At 49.3% G+C, this 16,568-nt stretch overlaps 1 protein-coding gene across 1 annotated transcript in view; it reads left to right on the top strand.

Annotated features, from left to right (window-relative positions):
- Nucleotides 1-16,568, top strand: part of LOC1272826 (thyroid receptor-interacting protein 11) — a 43,028-nt gene that overhangs the window by 21,815 nt on the left and 4,645 nt on the right. Inside the window, exon 3 of the mRNA XM_061648229.1 lies at nucleotides 13,929-16,512. Coding sequence (XP_061504213.1) covers nucleotides 13,929-16,512 — 2,584 coding nt within the window. The remainder of the gene's footprint in view (nucleotides 1-13,928; nucleotides 16,513-16,568) is intronic.

Genomic DNA, 16,568 nt, shown 5'->3' with positions numbered 1-16,568 from the left:
TGTCTGATGCGAGCCTCAGTATTTTACTCCATCCGCGTAATCTAAACTTTCACCAACATCAACAAACACAGCGGTGAACACTGTGGCCTATTCTTGGCCGCCCAAATGAAAGGGAATAAAAGTACGGCAAATAAATAAACAAAAGAAAATGTTGGTCCGTCATATGGGATACGAGCAGGCAGTTATCTTTATTATTTTTAAAAAAATAAGACTATTCCGAAAACTTCATAAAAACTTTTAAGTAAATCGTGCTACCTACTACTCAACTGCTAGTGTAGGGCAAAGTATTTTATTTTGGGCAAAATTTTTAATTTTTAATATTATTCCTGTAGTCATTGCACTGAAAAAAAGGCCCACACACCATCGACGAACTTGCTGTGTGACAGTGTGTGTGTTGGCAAAGCTTCATCTTGCCTCGCGATCGCGCCTTTTGATCCTGCGGCGCGCGTTATGTTTGTCCATCATCGTTCTTCGTGTGGCTTACGGCGCGGTTGCGCCGATATGCGCCCGAACGCACACAACCGCCACCAACCGCCGGAAACCTTCGCAGCAAATCATCCCTCGTTGACTGGGGTGGTCCCTCCGCGGTTGCTCCATCCCTATCACTCATTCTCTCTCTCACACGTTCGCGCTCACAAAGTCTCTCCCTTTTTGTGACCAATACATACATACGCTAAAAAGTAAATGAGCTTTCGCGGCACCGCGTGAAGCGTTCGCGCGCGGGACTCACTCCCGACATATATAACGCCGGTCGGACCACGATGCTCACCCGAGTTCTTGTCCAAACGCGAGACCAGTTGCATTGAGCCGTCATGTGGTGCGCCGGTGCATAGCGCAAGGCACTGCACTGTTAGCCTGCCTAGCCAGAGCAGGTTCCCCATTTCGAAGATCCTGCCATTAAGTCATCCAACGTGTTGTTCCGTGTTCCGGCCGGATTTTCGGTACATCCCCCTTTTGCAATAGACGTTAGCGTTAGGGAGCAAGTGCCACAGTTCGGGTTGGCGTGGTACGATCGTGCGACTGTGTTGGTGTGCCTCCAAACGGGCGCCCCATTGTGGTGGGTGGACAGGCAGTGGCAGGCCTGCTGGGGCCGATAGTAATGACGTGTGACGGTTGCACTTGTGTACCATTGCCCACCGCCTTCCTGTTCTCCTCCCCGTTCATAAATGGTGTGGCGGGTGTAACGGGGGAGTGAGAGTCGGTACTGTTTTTATCACAACACAATCGTCCAATTTCAGTGTAAAGTGTAAAGCGTACGCTGGGGATTGTTTGGCCGGCGCTGCGGGAGAGGGTGGGCAGCACAGTGTGTTAGACAGAAGGTGGAAGGGCTGGGAGGCTTCGGTGTGTCATTAGAGTGTGTTCTCAAACATTACGATCGGTTCTGAAGGAGAGGGGGAGAGTGGAGATCGAGTGCGTGTACGTGAGCAGCAGTACTTCGGCAGTACTTTGCCGCGCGATATCGCCCCGGCATCGTTCGTTGGTTGTCGCGCGGTGCACACACAAAAAAATCCGATTAGTAAGCACCGAGCGAGCTTCGAGCCAGGCGGCAGCGCAACAAGCTCGCTAGTCGGTTCGTGAACGCGCTTGCGAACAGTGCGCCTCTCCGGGGGCTCTGATCGTGGCCCAGCAGCATCTAGTAGTGGCTATTAGTAGAACGTTCTTTACTGCTGTATGTTATCGTGTGCAGAACATTCCACCGGACAGATACTAACATTTTCGACGAGTGCACTTCAAACAGATGCGTTGAGTGTCCTTCAAGTGGCGAATGTTTATGGTAGTGTGTGGTTCACTGTGAATGGACAAATGTGACGCATTAAAAACGCCTAAAACAGCTAGCTCAGGCGCGTTCGATATGCTTTGCCCGCCGCTTCGAGAAACGCCCCAGAAAATGGACGGCAGGCATGGCGGGCGTCGGAAGCGGCCAGACGAATGTGGCAGACCCGCACGGTCACCAAAACGGAACAAACACCGTAAAGATAAGGCGCCTTGCGGCGACATTAGCAGCAGCAGCGGCTACAGCTAGCGCGTACCTGGAACTTGTGGAACACGAAAAAATAAACCATCTACGCAATTCAAACAACTGATGGCGAGATGTACGCAAGGCGGCTCTAACTCAAAGGGCGGAATTAATGGCGGACTCCGTTTTCCAAGAACACGGGCAGTAGTGCATGAATCAACTCCAGTGTAATAAAGACAGGATGAAAAGCGCTCTGGAGCGGGAAGTTACAGCCTGCCGATCTTCAAAATGGCGCCTGGGTGTGCGTGTCCTGCGAGAGCCAGACGGCAGACAACGATTCGAGAGTGCCCGATGTTCGCGACAATCCGGGAGGCCGGAAAGTACTGTCCGTAGCCAGCGGAACGGGATCCACCGCGCGTAAGTAAACATCCATATCAATCAAACGACCGATGACGCGCACGTATCTATGTGTGGTGTACCATTGCGCAAGCACATGTTTCTTCCATACCGCGCCACGAGGTTCTGGGGATCGTGAGACATATGCCGCACAGCTTTCCACGTGGCAGAGCTACAGTTACACAGTACAGTCCACGTTGGGATCCCAGATGGTCGCCTCACCGAAAGTAGATCCTTCCTATCTTTCGGCTGCCTTTGTGGCTGAGGGGCTGAAATCTTTCGACTGATTTTTGTGTGTTTTGCCTGGTTGCGGAGTTGAATCGAATCGGGGACAGTTCCGAATAGCCCCGTTTGGCAGCGATGTTGGTGAACACAAATGCGTACAGACCGGCCCCGTATCTTTCGCTGTCGTCAGCGTGATGTAACGAAACGTGCCATCTCGCGCGTACCAAACGAACCTCACCCCATCTCCCCTCCATACTCCTCTCCATCGCCCACCGCGGCCAATTCCAGAAGGAGCACTGTTCGGTGTCTTTCCCCTGTTTGCGCAATTCATTGGTACCTCGGTTCGGCTCGGAGCTCCGTCTGCCGTCTTCGTCCGCCCCACTTCGCTCACTATCGCACTTCCGAGCGTTCTTTGCTGATTGTTACTCTACCCTGTGGCCATGTGGTTACACAGTCATGCGTGTGTGTGTGTGAGTTTGAGCATACTTTAAAGAAGAAACGTTTTTTTTTATCTTTGCAATGCACACACAATAACCGTTTCCATTTGCTTAGTCGTTCGTTTTGCGTGTGCTGATGGCAAAACCTCCCTTTGCGCATTCCAAAAACAAAATACAACAAAACATTTTCAACAGTGTGAGGATCATCGGGACCAATTTGGCTGTTTTTTAGGGGGTTCTCAACCACCCAATTTCAACACTATAGCGATGCTTACATTATGGAATCTCTGCATTGGGATCAAGTGGTAGCTCAAGTTAGAGGACCATTCCTATGATCATCATGTAACAACAAATGCCGCATTGCCTACCAAACAAAATTTGTAAATTCCTACAAGCGTTTCATTTGAAACGCAGGAACAATTTGTAAAAAATGATGTATTATTTTTGCTTTTTTTTCGTTCTTATTGATCTTCCGATGCTATCACTATCAGAGCAAATCGTTATCTTATCTACAACAATGCGATACAGCTACACTGGGTTCGTCAATGGGTGTCACTTTCAAACAGTTTTCCGTCCACGGAAACGGCAATAAACTATGCCCAGTGCTCGGGGATGCACGACAAAACGTAGTTTACGCTAAATAATCGTACAGGTACTTGCAAAACGTTTCGGCGCAGTTTGTGCTGTTTGTTTCTAAGCAAGGGTGATTGTTGTAGCACGAAGCTGACGTGTACATTAGCGTACGTTTGGTTTTTTTTTTTGTCTTCTCTCTTCACAAGCTGCTCCAAACCTTTCGGAGAGGCATGTTCTCTAGGCTGTTGTTCTGTTCTCCTTTTCAAATGCGTGCGTTTGGAATCATCTCGCGGCCGGTTGCATCTCTGAGATGGTTAATTTACACATTAGTATGGTAGCACGATCTACTACGCTACGCTCTCAGCGCTTGTTTGTTTTGGGGGGGGGGGGGGGGGGGGTTAACCTTTTTAGTGTTAAGATGCGGGGGGATGCTGTTTTGCTAGAAACATCAACTTCTGGCCAAAGAACCGTGCGCTTAGCCTATTGCTTTGAAGTAAACAGCGATCTTCTCTTCGCCCGAAAGCCGATCGTCCGAGAAGCCGAACGGGCACAGGAAGTGTGGCGCGTTCGCATCCCTTTCGCCCGGGTGGTGAGTGTTATGAATTATTTAAAATACGACCAAATGTGTCGAGTCGGCGCTAGATCAGCGCTGGCAAATGTATGTATGTTTATGAAAATTTATATAACCCTTAGACGAACTCGTGATGCATTCTAATTAACATGTACGTACTAAACAAAACCACACAGTGTGGGGCATCTCAACCAGCGCGCAGAGAGGATCGGTGGGAGGGAGCGTTGGTCTGCACCACAGGTGGAGGGGGTGGTGCAGCATCGGGGTGGTGCTCGGCTAGCCCCGGTTTAGTCAGCATCGAACAGAACGGAGCCACACACACTCCAGGTCGTCCTCCCTACCTGATGGCCGGTGTGCATAGTTCCTCTGCCCGGTGAGCATCGTCCCCCTCGAACCGCCGGTGTGTTGTTCGATCCAGCACTCGATCCCGCAACAGGGAATAAGCAAACGGCAGCATATAAAGCTCCCACAGGCCCGTATCGCACGGGGCCGACGCGACGCCGCACGGTTCGGTTTCGGGTTTAGCATACATTTGCACTTTTGCCAGCCAGCCAGCAGTGGTGCCGTCGTTTTTCCTTCCCCACTCGATCGAAACATGGGGGTTTGGGGGGGGGGGGGGGGGGGGGTGAGTAGAATAGGGGTTGGGAGATGGAAGGCGGAAACCAACCGTCACGTCAAGCTCCTCCAATTCATTCAGCCAGGGTGCATCTACACTCGCCGCACACTTCTGTGGCGGGGGGACGCAAAAAGGCGCGAATAAGAGAAGCGCGCCTGCACGAAATGTGGGTTAAGTAGCGCGAGCATATTCAGTAGCGTTCAAAGTTAGGGACAGCTGCTACTGCTGCTACTGCTGCTGCTGCTGCTGTTCGAAAACGGAGAACTCCACTCACACGCATACAGATCTCTCACTGCCGACACCTTTCCATGCGGGGTAGCTGCAGTGACGATGGGGGTCGATCACACCCCGTTCGAATCGGGGAAGGGGTAAATTTGGAATTCTAATTTACGACTCTAACACCTTCGACGTGTGTGTGTTTGTGTGTTGTATGGCCGGGTAAAGTGTCGCCGGGGACCGTTGTTCTACTGACGCTCACGGCACTACTCACCATTCCAGACTTGCTAGCCCCAGGGACCTATACGTCAGCATTGGAGATTATTTGTAAATTTGTATTGTACTGTCAAATGTACGATCATGTGTGTGTGTGTTGTTTTTAAATACTATGATCATTTTTAAACACCTGTTGATATAAATCTTTATTCTTCAATAACTTAGTAAAACATTTATTTCATTGATTGAAATAAAAATAAAAATCGTTCAAAATACTTTTAGTTCACCATTGCCAAATTCTGTGCAGATTCCTTCTTGCTTGAAGGAAAAATTTGGTACATAGAAGTAGATTTTTCAACTAAACCCTGGGTTACTGCTCTAGTAAAAATTGACGTGAAATTTTGGGTTTTTTTAAACTATATTTCATTATATATCAATCAGAACAAATTAAAACTAATTGAATGTAACTAATTATTGTAACATGTTTTATAGTCTAAATAGTTGGGGAAGTGATTTTCCTTTTTGTTGGTTTACGATAAGCGATATTTTGATTATTATTTAATGAAATAAATCAGAAACTCCTAAAATTTCACTCGAGCTGCAACCCGGGCTTAAGGTATTATTCATCTTGCAGAGGCTCTGCTCTTGTTTGTTTGCATTTTTTGAATGTTTATAAATTTTTTAGCTTTTCTATAACGTTCCATTCTTCTTCTTTTTCTTTGGCTCAACAACAACAATGTGTTGTTAAGTCGTACGAGTTGACGACTGTACCACGAGACCGGATACTATCTTTCTATTCTTATTTAAAAAAATAGTTGTTGAAATCCTAATTTCCTAAATTATAAACTAAATTAAACGTTAAATCTTGAGAAACGATCAGAACTCAACAGTTTAACGGTTTGTAGTTAAAATCTTGGGATACGCTCAATAAATCGTAGGACCAAAGAAGAATGTTAGATTTTAAGTAAAGAATTAAAGTATCGATTGAAAGAGGCGAATGAGGCCATTTGGCTCAAAGCCTCTATAAAAATAAAGAAACAAAAATCGTGGGACAAAAAAAACAAAAGCTTAACGATTGAACAATTCTTAGAAACAATAAAAAATGCGAAACCCCTTAAGACATAATCATTGTTGTTTGTGATGAAAAACGTACGCCTAAATTGTATTAATGGAAAACAATTGAGGTTCTGTAAATGTCTTCTGTACTTCAATATAAAATAGGATATTTTTATCTTTTCAAGCATTTCCGAAAGAACTGCTATCTAACTGCGTTAGTTAAATAAAACTGCGAAAGTTAGTTAAATATTTATTTCCTTATTTTTATGATACATTTAAAATGCAGTTAGCCAATAATACCGTTAAAAGTGTTAGAGTGACTGTTATTATTTTGTAAAGAATAATTTCAGTTTCCTCGAAACCCCTCTGTAAAGGCGAGATATTGCGAAATACAACTTTAATTTCTATTACCTTTTCTGCATACACCTTGCAAAAGCAAATGCTGCAAAAACCATGCATCCTTTTGGCAACATATTGGTAAATCTTGTCACTCGGCTAATGAAGCGCACGTGTTGAATTATGTTGTCTAAACGGGCTCCCAGCCAATGGGGGGTGATGGATTTCAGCCTTCAACATTCCGCCACTGTCCCTGGAGCAGCATAATTTCCACCCTGATGGCTGTGTTTCCAACATGGGCGCCGGTAAAAACCCCAACCATTGCCGCCAACGTGCAGTGAATGCGCGCATCATTCAAAGCTGCATAAACCGTCGATTGCATAAAATTAGCTAACATCTCTTTAGCAAACAGTCGCAGTGGTGCCGGTGGAGACAAACACCGGACCAGATGACGAAAAACGTGCGTCCGTCCAATGTCCGCACCGCGGTCATCCGTTTTGCCACGTCGTCATCGTCGTTGTCCGACCGGCACGCACGCACGCACGCACGCACGCGCAATCGATACCATCATCTTCTTGTCCGCTTCGTGTGCACTGTGTACACGTTGTAAGATGGCTCAAGTTTGTGGTGTGGTGTGTTGTGCGGGATTGCGGGTGCTTTTCCACAGCACGCTTGCACACGCTTGGTTTGAAGAAGGCGCCATGCACGCCGCGCTCCGTCAAAGGTATGCCGTCACGATGCGCCGACCTTTGCGCCGCTGATGGATTAGACGGACGGAAACGGACGGTACGGGGCCGGTCTGTCGTGCCTAAAAACGTAAACATCATCTGCCACCTGCCACCCGGTCCTTTCCAACTCCAAACCAAAACGCGACCGTACAGCAGGACGGAATAAAAAGTGCAGTGATTAAATAATGGCCCACCGATGCCCTGTTGCCCACATGTCTTTGCGTTTCTGCTCGTTGGTTTGTGTTCCTTGCAGCGAGCTGCACTTTAGCCGCAGATTATTGGGCCCGCGCTGCAGCGTGGCAGTGGTGGTGGTGACAAATGTGCACTTACTTGCACACATGACATCGTTGTCGCCACGATGGGCCCCATTTATGCGTTCGTGCGGCCACACAGCGACGCAATGATCCGCACCATCGCATGACACACCGCTTATCGTAAACAGATGACCTCGGCACGGGGTGGGGGAGGGAGGGGGGGACAAATGCTGAAGCTCAGACTGACCGAAAAGAACTTTGATCTGTGAGCACGAGTCACAAAACCACACACTCTGCTCAACAGTGTTTAGAAGGCCTCGGTTTTTTTTTACTTGCTTTTTCTCAGAAACAACGACGATTAAACAATTTTATACTTTTATTGCATGTTTCATTCCATGCTCCTCCTCACTGGGGATACGCCACGGACGGGTGGGAATGGTAGGGGAGGATGGCACATTTGCATCTGTGCACGTGCTCGAATAAAAGGGCCTTCCGATGCACGTAAAATTTCTCAACCATTTGCGATTGCATAATGATTGACATTTTGTCTGTGCGCTTCGTCGATCGCTTCTCTTTCGCTGGGCAAGTTTTAGTAGCTGATGGGTGCGAGCAGCCAGCATGTACCGACCGCGAACAACACCGTATACACAACGTAATGATTTTTATTATGATTGATTGGCTAGTAAAAAAAATATCAAAGCTTCAGCACCCTCTAAACCTTGAGCTTCTAACGTCCTCCTGTATACCCCGGTGAAGAACGTCGAGACATAGAGTAGTATGCTTCCCCATCCTGCCCACACTACGCGCTGGCGTAAGCTTCGTTGACATTGATAGGTGACTGAACACCACCACCATCACCACAGTGCAGGGTTTTATTTTACTTTTTTTGCTATTAATATTTCATTCCACACTTAACTACAAAACACATACTTTGTTCTTCACAACGCTGTTTAATGGGCTAAAAAAGAGATAGAGAGAGAGAGAGGGAAGTACAAAGAGAGATAGCAGAAAAACTGCAACATTGATGAGAACAAACACACTTGGCATCATCTTGTTGGTTTGGTCTTTTTTTTTGCGCTATTCATGCATTTGTTTTCTGCACCGGTTGTGTGTGTGCAGTGAAAACGAAAGATTTCAACGCTCGCGCCGAGACGAACGCTTGCAACCCGGTCAAATCATCTCCCCGTACCTTCGGTCGAGGTGGACGCGTGAGCGTACCTTATATAACCGGGACGACATTGATGGGCTTATGTGGATCTGTTTGTGTCGGTGTTTGTGTGTCGGTGTGTGTGCATTGGCAAGGTCAAGAATCTAACAGCGCTGACGTAAATAGCGTTTGACTGGTCAACCCGTTTGCGATTGGCGGGACGTATTTAATTTTACCATATCCTTAAAAGCACACAAAAACCAATCGCTTTAAAGCTCAATGATGTAAAAGAAAGAGTGAAAATAATTGGTTTAATGGAAAAAAAAGACTACACATTTATTGGAATATTTAGAATCTAGTTGCATCCAACGTTTACTCACGATCAGTCTCACGATGCAACTGCATCTTCCATATAAGACCCCTTCCCTCATTCCCACTTGCTGGTCGTGTGAATGGAACTTTCTGATTAAAATCGAACTACAACACGCAATCAACAGCTGGCTGTCCCTTATTCCTGCTTCCCGCTCGTGCCCCGCTCCACAATGGATTTGTCATGTACCGTTTTTCGCTAAGCTGCTCGAACCAGCAGATTTCGAACGGTTTGCCCTTCAAAAGGTGTCACTAATCGTTGCTGGTGGCGCAAACGGCCGATAGACCATCACAACCACTAAATGCTCTGTGTGCGTGTATGTGTGTGTCTGTTTTTGCACGAATGCGGTCGCGGTTCTGATGACCGGCTCAAGGTTTATTTCAGCGGTACTGCGCGAGGAGAACTGTTCTACTGCTGCAGTCTGTCCAGGTGCGCTAAAAATAAAGAGGAAAAAGGCAAGTGCCCCCGTACCGTTCTAGCGGACGGCACGACTGTACACGATCGTTGATTCATGGCCTGGCAATGACGTGCACGTGCCCGCGAATCGGAAGAGACGGTTCCTCACTTCCCGCCACAACTAACAACGATTATTCAACTGCAAAATCCCTGGCATGAAGAGGGTACGATCTCGCGTTTGCCATTCGTATAGAGAGAGAGAGAGAGAAAGGAAGTTATTTGTTTAAACTCTACAATTGATGGGTGTGAAGCAATGGATCGGTTTGCATGCCACATCATAATCAGCTGGCGAACGTTTTGTGTGCGATATTGCTGGCTCGAAACTACTACTTTAGCTATAACTCCTAAAGGTTGCTTTTTTGCTGTATTTCATTAAATATTTGGAGACTTTCACGATACTAGCCAGCTTTTTTATATGGAGTTTGACAGTTGGCGGATGAAATCATGTTCCCCATACAAAACCACACATAAACCTAGCTTGTGATTTTCTGCCTAGATTATTTTAGCCTCAATTTCGAGTGTCCAAACAAGGTCGTGTTTTGATTTATCTCAAAGAGTACTAAAGACATCAGGTGGTGAAATCTAGAACCAAAGTGTATGTAGACCAGGCGGTCTCATAGCCTGTTTTTTATAACCAAATTTAAACGTCACTTTTAGACAGAATAGGTGTAAACTGTTGCTCAAACTGTCTTGCTGATAACTTGACGAATATACAAAACACTCTTAAAATCCTCATTCAGAAGCAGAAGCGATAAAAATCAGCCTTCTACATACATCTGGGAAAAGCCCACCTGCGTATTATACACACTTTGATAGCTGCTCGAAAGCTGCTATACTATAAAAACAGCTGATAGCTGTCTGCTTGGCTTTCAGTGACTTATTAATTTGTGAGTGAGCAGCACGGTTCATTCGGGGCTTGAACCTATGACGAGCATGTTGTTATAAGTCGTGCGAGTTGACGACTGTACCAAGAGACCGGCATTACATTACATCTGTCCAGTGTACTTTGACATCCGTCCAGTGTACTTTGACAAATTTTCATTTGACAGATAGGGAGTCCAAAATTACTTATCAACTAACTAAAAGTCCTTAGCAACCCTAACTCCCTATCCGCCAATCTCCATAGAAATCTCAATCCATCATGGCTACCAAAAATCAGAGCTAAGGACCCACCTGTAGTCTATCTAGGCACCTTGCCTACGACCTTAAAAAGGAAAAGGGCCCTTAATCAGAATATGGCTCATCGTACACCAAAAAGAAAGTATATTCAATTCCCCATCTATTTAAACTGTAAAATTTATTGAAATAATGAATTAAATCCATTTCCTTAGGATTCCTCGCTGACCATTAATTTTAAACTGTGAAAAAAAGCGAGGAATCACAAGGAAATGCATTTAATATGTTATTTCAATATGTTTTATAATCTATTTCACTGGAACTGTAATCCGGGCTTAAGCTTTGATGCACACACACACACACGAACTGTGTGTACAGCAACGGCAATGTCTGTAATGCATCAGTCATCGCCCGGTTCGCTTCTAGTTTAGGTGGGCTTTTCCCCACACTCATCTTTGCAAATACTAATTGCCTGCCTCAAGTGCATCAATATGCAATGAATCAATAAACACTTCCCACGGGTTCCAAGTATTTGTGAGTGATTTTTTTGTGAGTACGGTTTATCCTATTTTCCACGAAACCTGTGTTGCCCGACGGTGCACGGTTGCATTTGCGCATAACTTCCAAGGTTCAGGAGAAGCCGGAATGGTTTTGCTCGGAACGATTAATTTTCCACTTTTTGCCGACATCATTACCATTCCATCATCATCCTGCTACCGGTACTAAAATACCAAAAAACACCTTGCTACGCACACGCACAGGTTTGTTTATGTAGTCGACGCTTTCACGCTTAACCCACCAACCAGGGGGGTTCCCCTCGTTGATGCAAACGAAGGACAAAACGCATAAGTACACTGGCGAGCGCTTATGGCGAATGGTGAAATACACACACGCACAAAACAGCCCCCAACAGTCAAACAATTGAGTAAAAGGCTTCTAAACGAAATTACACGTTGACCTCCACACCGCCTTCAATTGCTTCCTTGCCAGCAAAGCAAAGCTATCTCATTGTAGCTTAATATGGGGCCTGCTGTTGCTGCTGCTGCTGCTGCGGTAGCAACCTGTGCCGCACCAGGTGTGTGCTGCTCATCAACTCCAGAAGCCGAAGTCGAAAGACGCCGAGGCGTTAAGTACACCGTCAGCCACCCTCCCCCTACACAGTGCCTGTTCGCGCTTATGTGTCACGTTTCTCGTCAAGGTCTTCGCGGCATGGAACGAATTGTTGCGCCGTGCTGTTGTATGTGCATAGGATGTGTGTGTTTTTTTTACTGTTTGGTAGTAATGACTGGTGGTAGCGTTTGAATAGCATAATCAGCTCGGTACACCCACACATACACTCACGTACACGGTGTTGTTCGTCCACACGACCTCCATCCAGAAGCCGCCGGCAGCCTGCGTCACACACACACACACACGTGTTGCATAATAATTTTTCATCAATTTTGTCATCGGCTTTGATAGTCGCTGCAGCCCTCCCCGCTGCGCATGCGAAGTCATCCGCGCTTGAGTCCTCTCTCCAGGGTTTGCTCATTGTATGATGCTATCACAAAAGGGTTTCAAAGCTCACGCTGACAAAGTGCCACATACTTGTGCCCGATCGGCATTGCATTATTACACAAGTGCATTGCATTTTGTCATTTTCGTTACTGTCGATTTCCCGAATCTGAAGACGATCGAGCACAGGACGGATGATCAAAACACTATTGATGGGGATGGAGATGTCCCCTTTCGTGTGTGGTTGTGAAAGGAATGGCTCCATCGGCTCCATCCCCCATCCGTCAATTATTGCTATATCGCTGATGATGATCGCAAACCTCCCAGCTGCACATTGCACATTGTGTCGTCCCGCACGCTCTCCGCGCCCCTACCCCCAGCTGCAGTTAGTGATTTATGTATGCGGTCGCGTTGTTTTCCCGCACAACGTTGGGACGCGGCGGAGGAGCATATGATTTTAATCGGAAAAACAGTTGCGATACAGCCTTCAGACACGAGGGAGTGTGTTAGAGAGAGAGAGACCCTTTATTAGACACGCCAACCAAACCAACCCGAAGGCCGAACCACTAGAGCCCTATCGCCCTATATGTGTGTGTGTGTGAGGCTCGTCGACGTTTATTTAATTTCGCATATTAAAAGAATGCCTATCATTAATTCGCATGCCTGACATCCGATCCTCCACCCCTCCCACACGTTCTCCGTCCTGCACTGCACAATTGTTTGTGTGCTGCGCATCATTGTCATCCATTGGGCACTGCGCAACATGCAATTTTCTGCACGCATGTCTTCTTTCTCGTCGTCGTCGTTGTGTTTTGTGGCGCGTGTTCCGCGAGACGGTGCCCACTAACTACGGGGTATACGAGGGTACGTGGTTGTGCTAGGCAAAGCCTCTGCTCTACGCGCTGTTCTCGATCGATGATGATGGTGACATCTATCAGGAAATAGTTGCGCTATTACGAAAGCCCATGTTGCGGGTCGAGGAGGCGCAGTCGACGGAGGCCGGCAACGAGACACGAACCGGAACCTTCATTAGGCAATTCGAGCTGATAAGCAGCGTGCTCTGTTGGGTGTTGGCAGGCGTGTCGCCCAGTTTTGCGATGAGCTGGCCACCTTCGGGAACCACGCATAGTGTGCACTGGTGAATGATGGCGTTGCGGAGGGGTATCTTGCTTATCTGAGGAATGCTTCTGCCACGTAGTGCACTGTGTCGCTGTGTCATCGGAATCGTTCGTCTGCTGAAACGCGAACCTACGACAAAACGGGTTTCGCTTGCATCATTTCTAAATTTAAATGTGGCTTTCGGGAAGGGAAGGACTGCCCTCAAGATATTCTAGATAAGACTCTCTATCTAACATTCGCGTTCCGACTCATTTCAACATCTCTAATGATGATGATGAGTCCCACCACATACCCCAAAAACAGGTTTGAACGAGACGGAAGTATTTTACGAAAATATTTAATACTTTGTCATTTACTAATTTGTTAATTGATTAATTAATTCTTAATTCGATCAAATGGTGCCATCGAAATGTTCAACTTCTGTTTACAAAATATCTTCTTCTGTAGTGTACGCAAATAGTAACAATACATATTCCATTACTTTTTAATGGTATCTATGCTGACTAACAAAACAAGACAGCATGCAGCCCCGGTTGACATTCTTAACGTCCCCTTGTGCGCGCGGGTTCAAAACTGTTCCCCTCGTTAGCCCAAAATAATATAGTGGCACTAATGGACAATATTTCTCTCGACCGTCTCTTGCAGAGTCTCGGACCGGAACAGCATGTGGGAACCAGCATCACCACCACGACCGTCACCAGCACGCTGGAGGACAGCTGGTTCTGGGACCCGGACAACAACATCTCGTCCACATCGTCCTCCTCGAAGAAGGACGACAACGAATCGCCCTCCTCCGGGCCGACCGACCTGACGACGATTCCGCTCGAAGCGCCCGCCAGCGAAAGCGACATCATCGAGCGGCTGCAGCGCCAGCTGAACGAGAAGCTACAGCAGCTCAAGAAGCAGCAGCTCGAGAACGCCCTGCTGAACGAGAAGCTGGGCCAGGTGAGCGGCGAAAACCGCGAGCTGAACGAAAACATCGAAGAGCTCGACCGCCAGCACGAGGTGGTGCTGGAAAATCTGGTCGCCAGCAAGCGGGACCTGCAGGCCCAGTGCGGCCGGCTCGAGGCGGAGCTGAAAGCAAAGGCGACCGAATCGGAGACCGCACTGCAGCAGTTGCAGGCACGCTTCGAACGGCTGGAACAAACGCACGCCCAAACCTGCCAGGACAACGAGAAGCTGCGCACCGAAACGGCCAAGCTGACGGCGGAGCTCGAGCGAATCGTGTGCGAAAATGTGGAAGCCGTGGCAGCGCTCGAAAGGCAGCTGCAGGAGCAGCGAGACGAACGGGCGACAGCGGACGAGCTGTGCCAGACGCTGCGGGAGGAAATTGAAGAGCTGCGCCAGCGGACCGCCGACGAGGCGGCCGAGTTCGTTGTGGCCGTACCGACGCCGGAGCAACCGGCACCGAGCGCCGAGCTGGTGGCCGAGCTGGAGCAGCTGCGCCAAGCGCTGGAGGACGTGCGCACCGAGCGGGACAATTTGCAGAAGCTGACCGCCGAGCTCGATCGGTCGGAGCACATCGGCCAGCTGGAGCGCGAAATCGGCGAGCTGCAGAACGAGCTGCGCAGTGTGATCATCGACAACTCGGTGCAGCTGGAAGGGAAGGCGAAGGAGTACGACGAAAAGCTGGCCACCTTGCGGCAGGAAAATCAAACGCTGCGCGAGTCGTTAGCGAACGAGCAAACGGCCAAACAGAGTGAGCCCGGGCCGGATGGGCGGGTGGGCGAAATCATACGCCAGTTCTTCGACCTGGACCTGAACGAACCGGACCGGCTGGCCGAACGGCTGCAGGCGACGCGCGATCTAGACGCAAAGCTGGCCGCGCTGGAAAGGAAACTGATCGATGCGGGCAAGGAGATCAACTTCCTGAAGGCGGAAAATTCGCGCATCCAGCACGACAAGGACACGCTCACGGCGGACCTGATGCAGTACGAGAAGGAGTGCGCCAGCCTGATGAAGAACAACGACCGGTTGCTGGAGGAGCTGGAAAACGTCAAGTGCAACAAGCTGGAAACGATCAACGAGAACGCGGAGGACAGCATCGTGGTGCTGGAGAAGCAGCTGGACGATGCGCACCGGCTGAACCGCACGCTCGAGGAGGAGTACCGCGAGGCGCACCGCAAGCTGGAGGAAGTGCTGGAGGAGAAGGAGGAGCTGCTGACGAGCGTGTCGACGCTGGAGACCAGCGAAAGCGAAGGCAAGGCGCGAACGCTCGCCCTGGAACGCTCCCTGGCTGAGGTGCGCAAGGAACGCGACGAGCTGACAGAGCGGCTGCAGCAGCTGCGGGACGCCGGGGGACAGGAAGCGGAACAGCTGCGCACCGAACTAACCAGCATGCAAGGCCAGCTAACGACGATCAACGAGGATCACGCCAGCCTGGTGCGCAAACTGCAGCAACTGCAGCACACCTCGTCCGAGAACGTTCGCACCTGGGAGGGCAAGCTGAACGAGATGCGCCAGCTGCTCGAGGCGAGGGAGTCCGAGCTGGAGCAGGCACGCGAATCGACGGCAGCCGCCGAGCAGCAGCAACAGCTAGCGGCAGAAAGCGAGCGCTATCGGGCCGAGCTGGAGCAGCAGCGGGAAGCGCTGGAAAGCCTTACGCAGCAGAAGGAAAACCTCGTCCAGCTCGTCACCACCAAGCACAACGAAAGCGTGCAGTATCATGCGGAAATTCAGCGGCTCAACCAGCTGCTGCAGGCGGAAACCGAGCGGGCAGCGCCCGCCTGCCCCGACTGTCCGGCGCTGCGCGAAAAGCTGCACGAGCACGAGCGGCTCACCGATCAGATACAGTTTTTGCGCGAAAAGTCCGACATCCTTACCGCCAACCTGATGACCGAGCAGAGCAACCAGCGGCAGGCGCTGCAGGAGAAGCAGTTGCTGGTCGAGCAGCGGGACGGGCTGCAGCGCGACCTCGAGCGGTTGCGGCAGCATCTGCTCGAGATAGAGGAAGCGCACACGCAGGAAACGGTCGAGCTGCAGCGCCGGTACGACGACACCCGCCAGCAGCTGGCGTCGCTCGAGCGGGAGGTGAAGCAGTCGACCAACGCGCTCACGTCCGCCAGCATCCGGGCGAACCAGCAGGCGGAAACGCTGCAGGCCCAGTACCAGCTGCTGCTGCAGCAGCGGGACGAGCTGGGCGCCCGGCTGAGCGCGGCGGACGATCGCGACCAGAAGAATCAGGCCGCCCTCACCAACCTGCAGTGCGCACTGGAACAGTTCCAGATGAGTGAGTGGGGGGCGCGCGTTTTATATCTCTTTTGTTGGTCCGCAGTCTGCTAACCT

This window comes from Anopheles gambiae, chromosome 2 (assembly GCF_943734735.2).
Source record: "Anopheles gambiae chromosome 2, idAnoGambNW_F1_1, whole genome shotgun sequence".
Lineage (NCBI taxonomy): Eukaryota > Metazoa > Arthropoda > Insecta > Diptera > Culicidae > Anopheles > Anopheles gambiae.
Note: the sequence above shows the minus strand (reverse complement) of the source record. Positions and strands in the feature narration are given on the sequence as shown.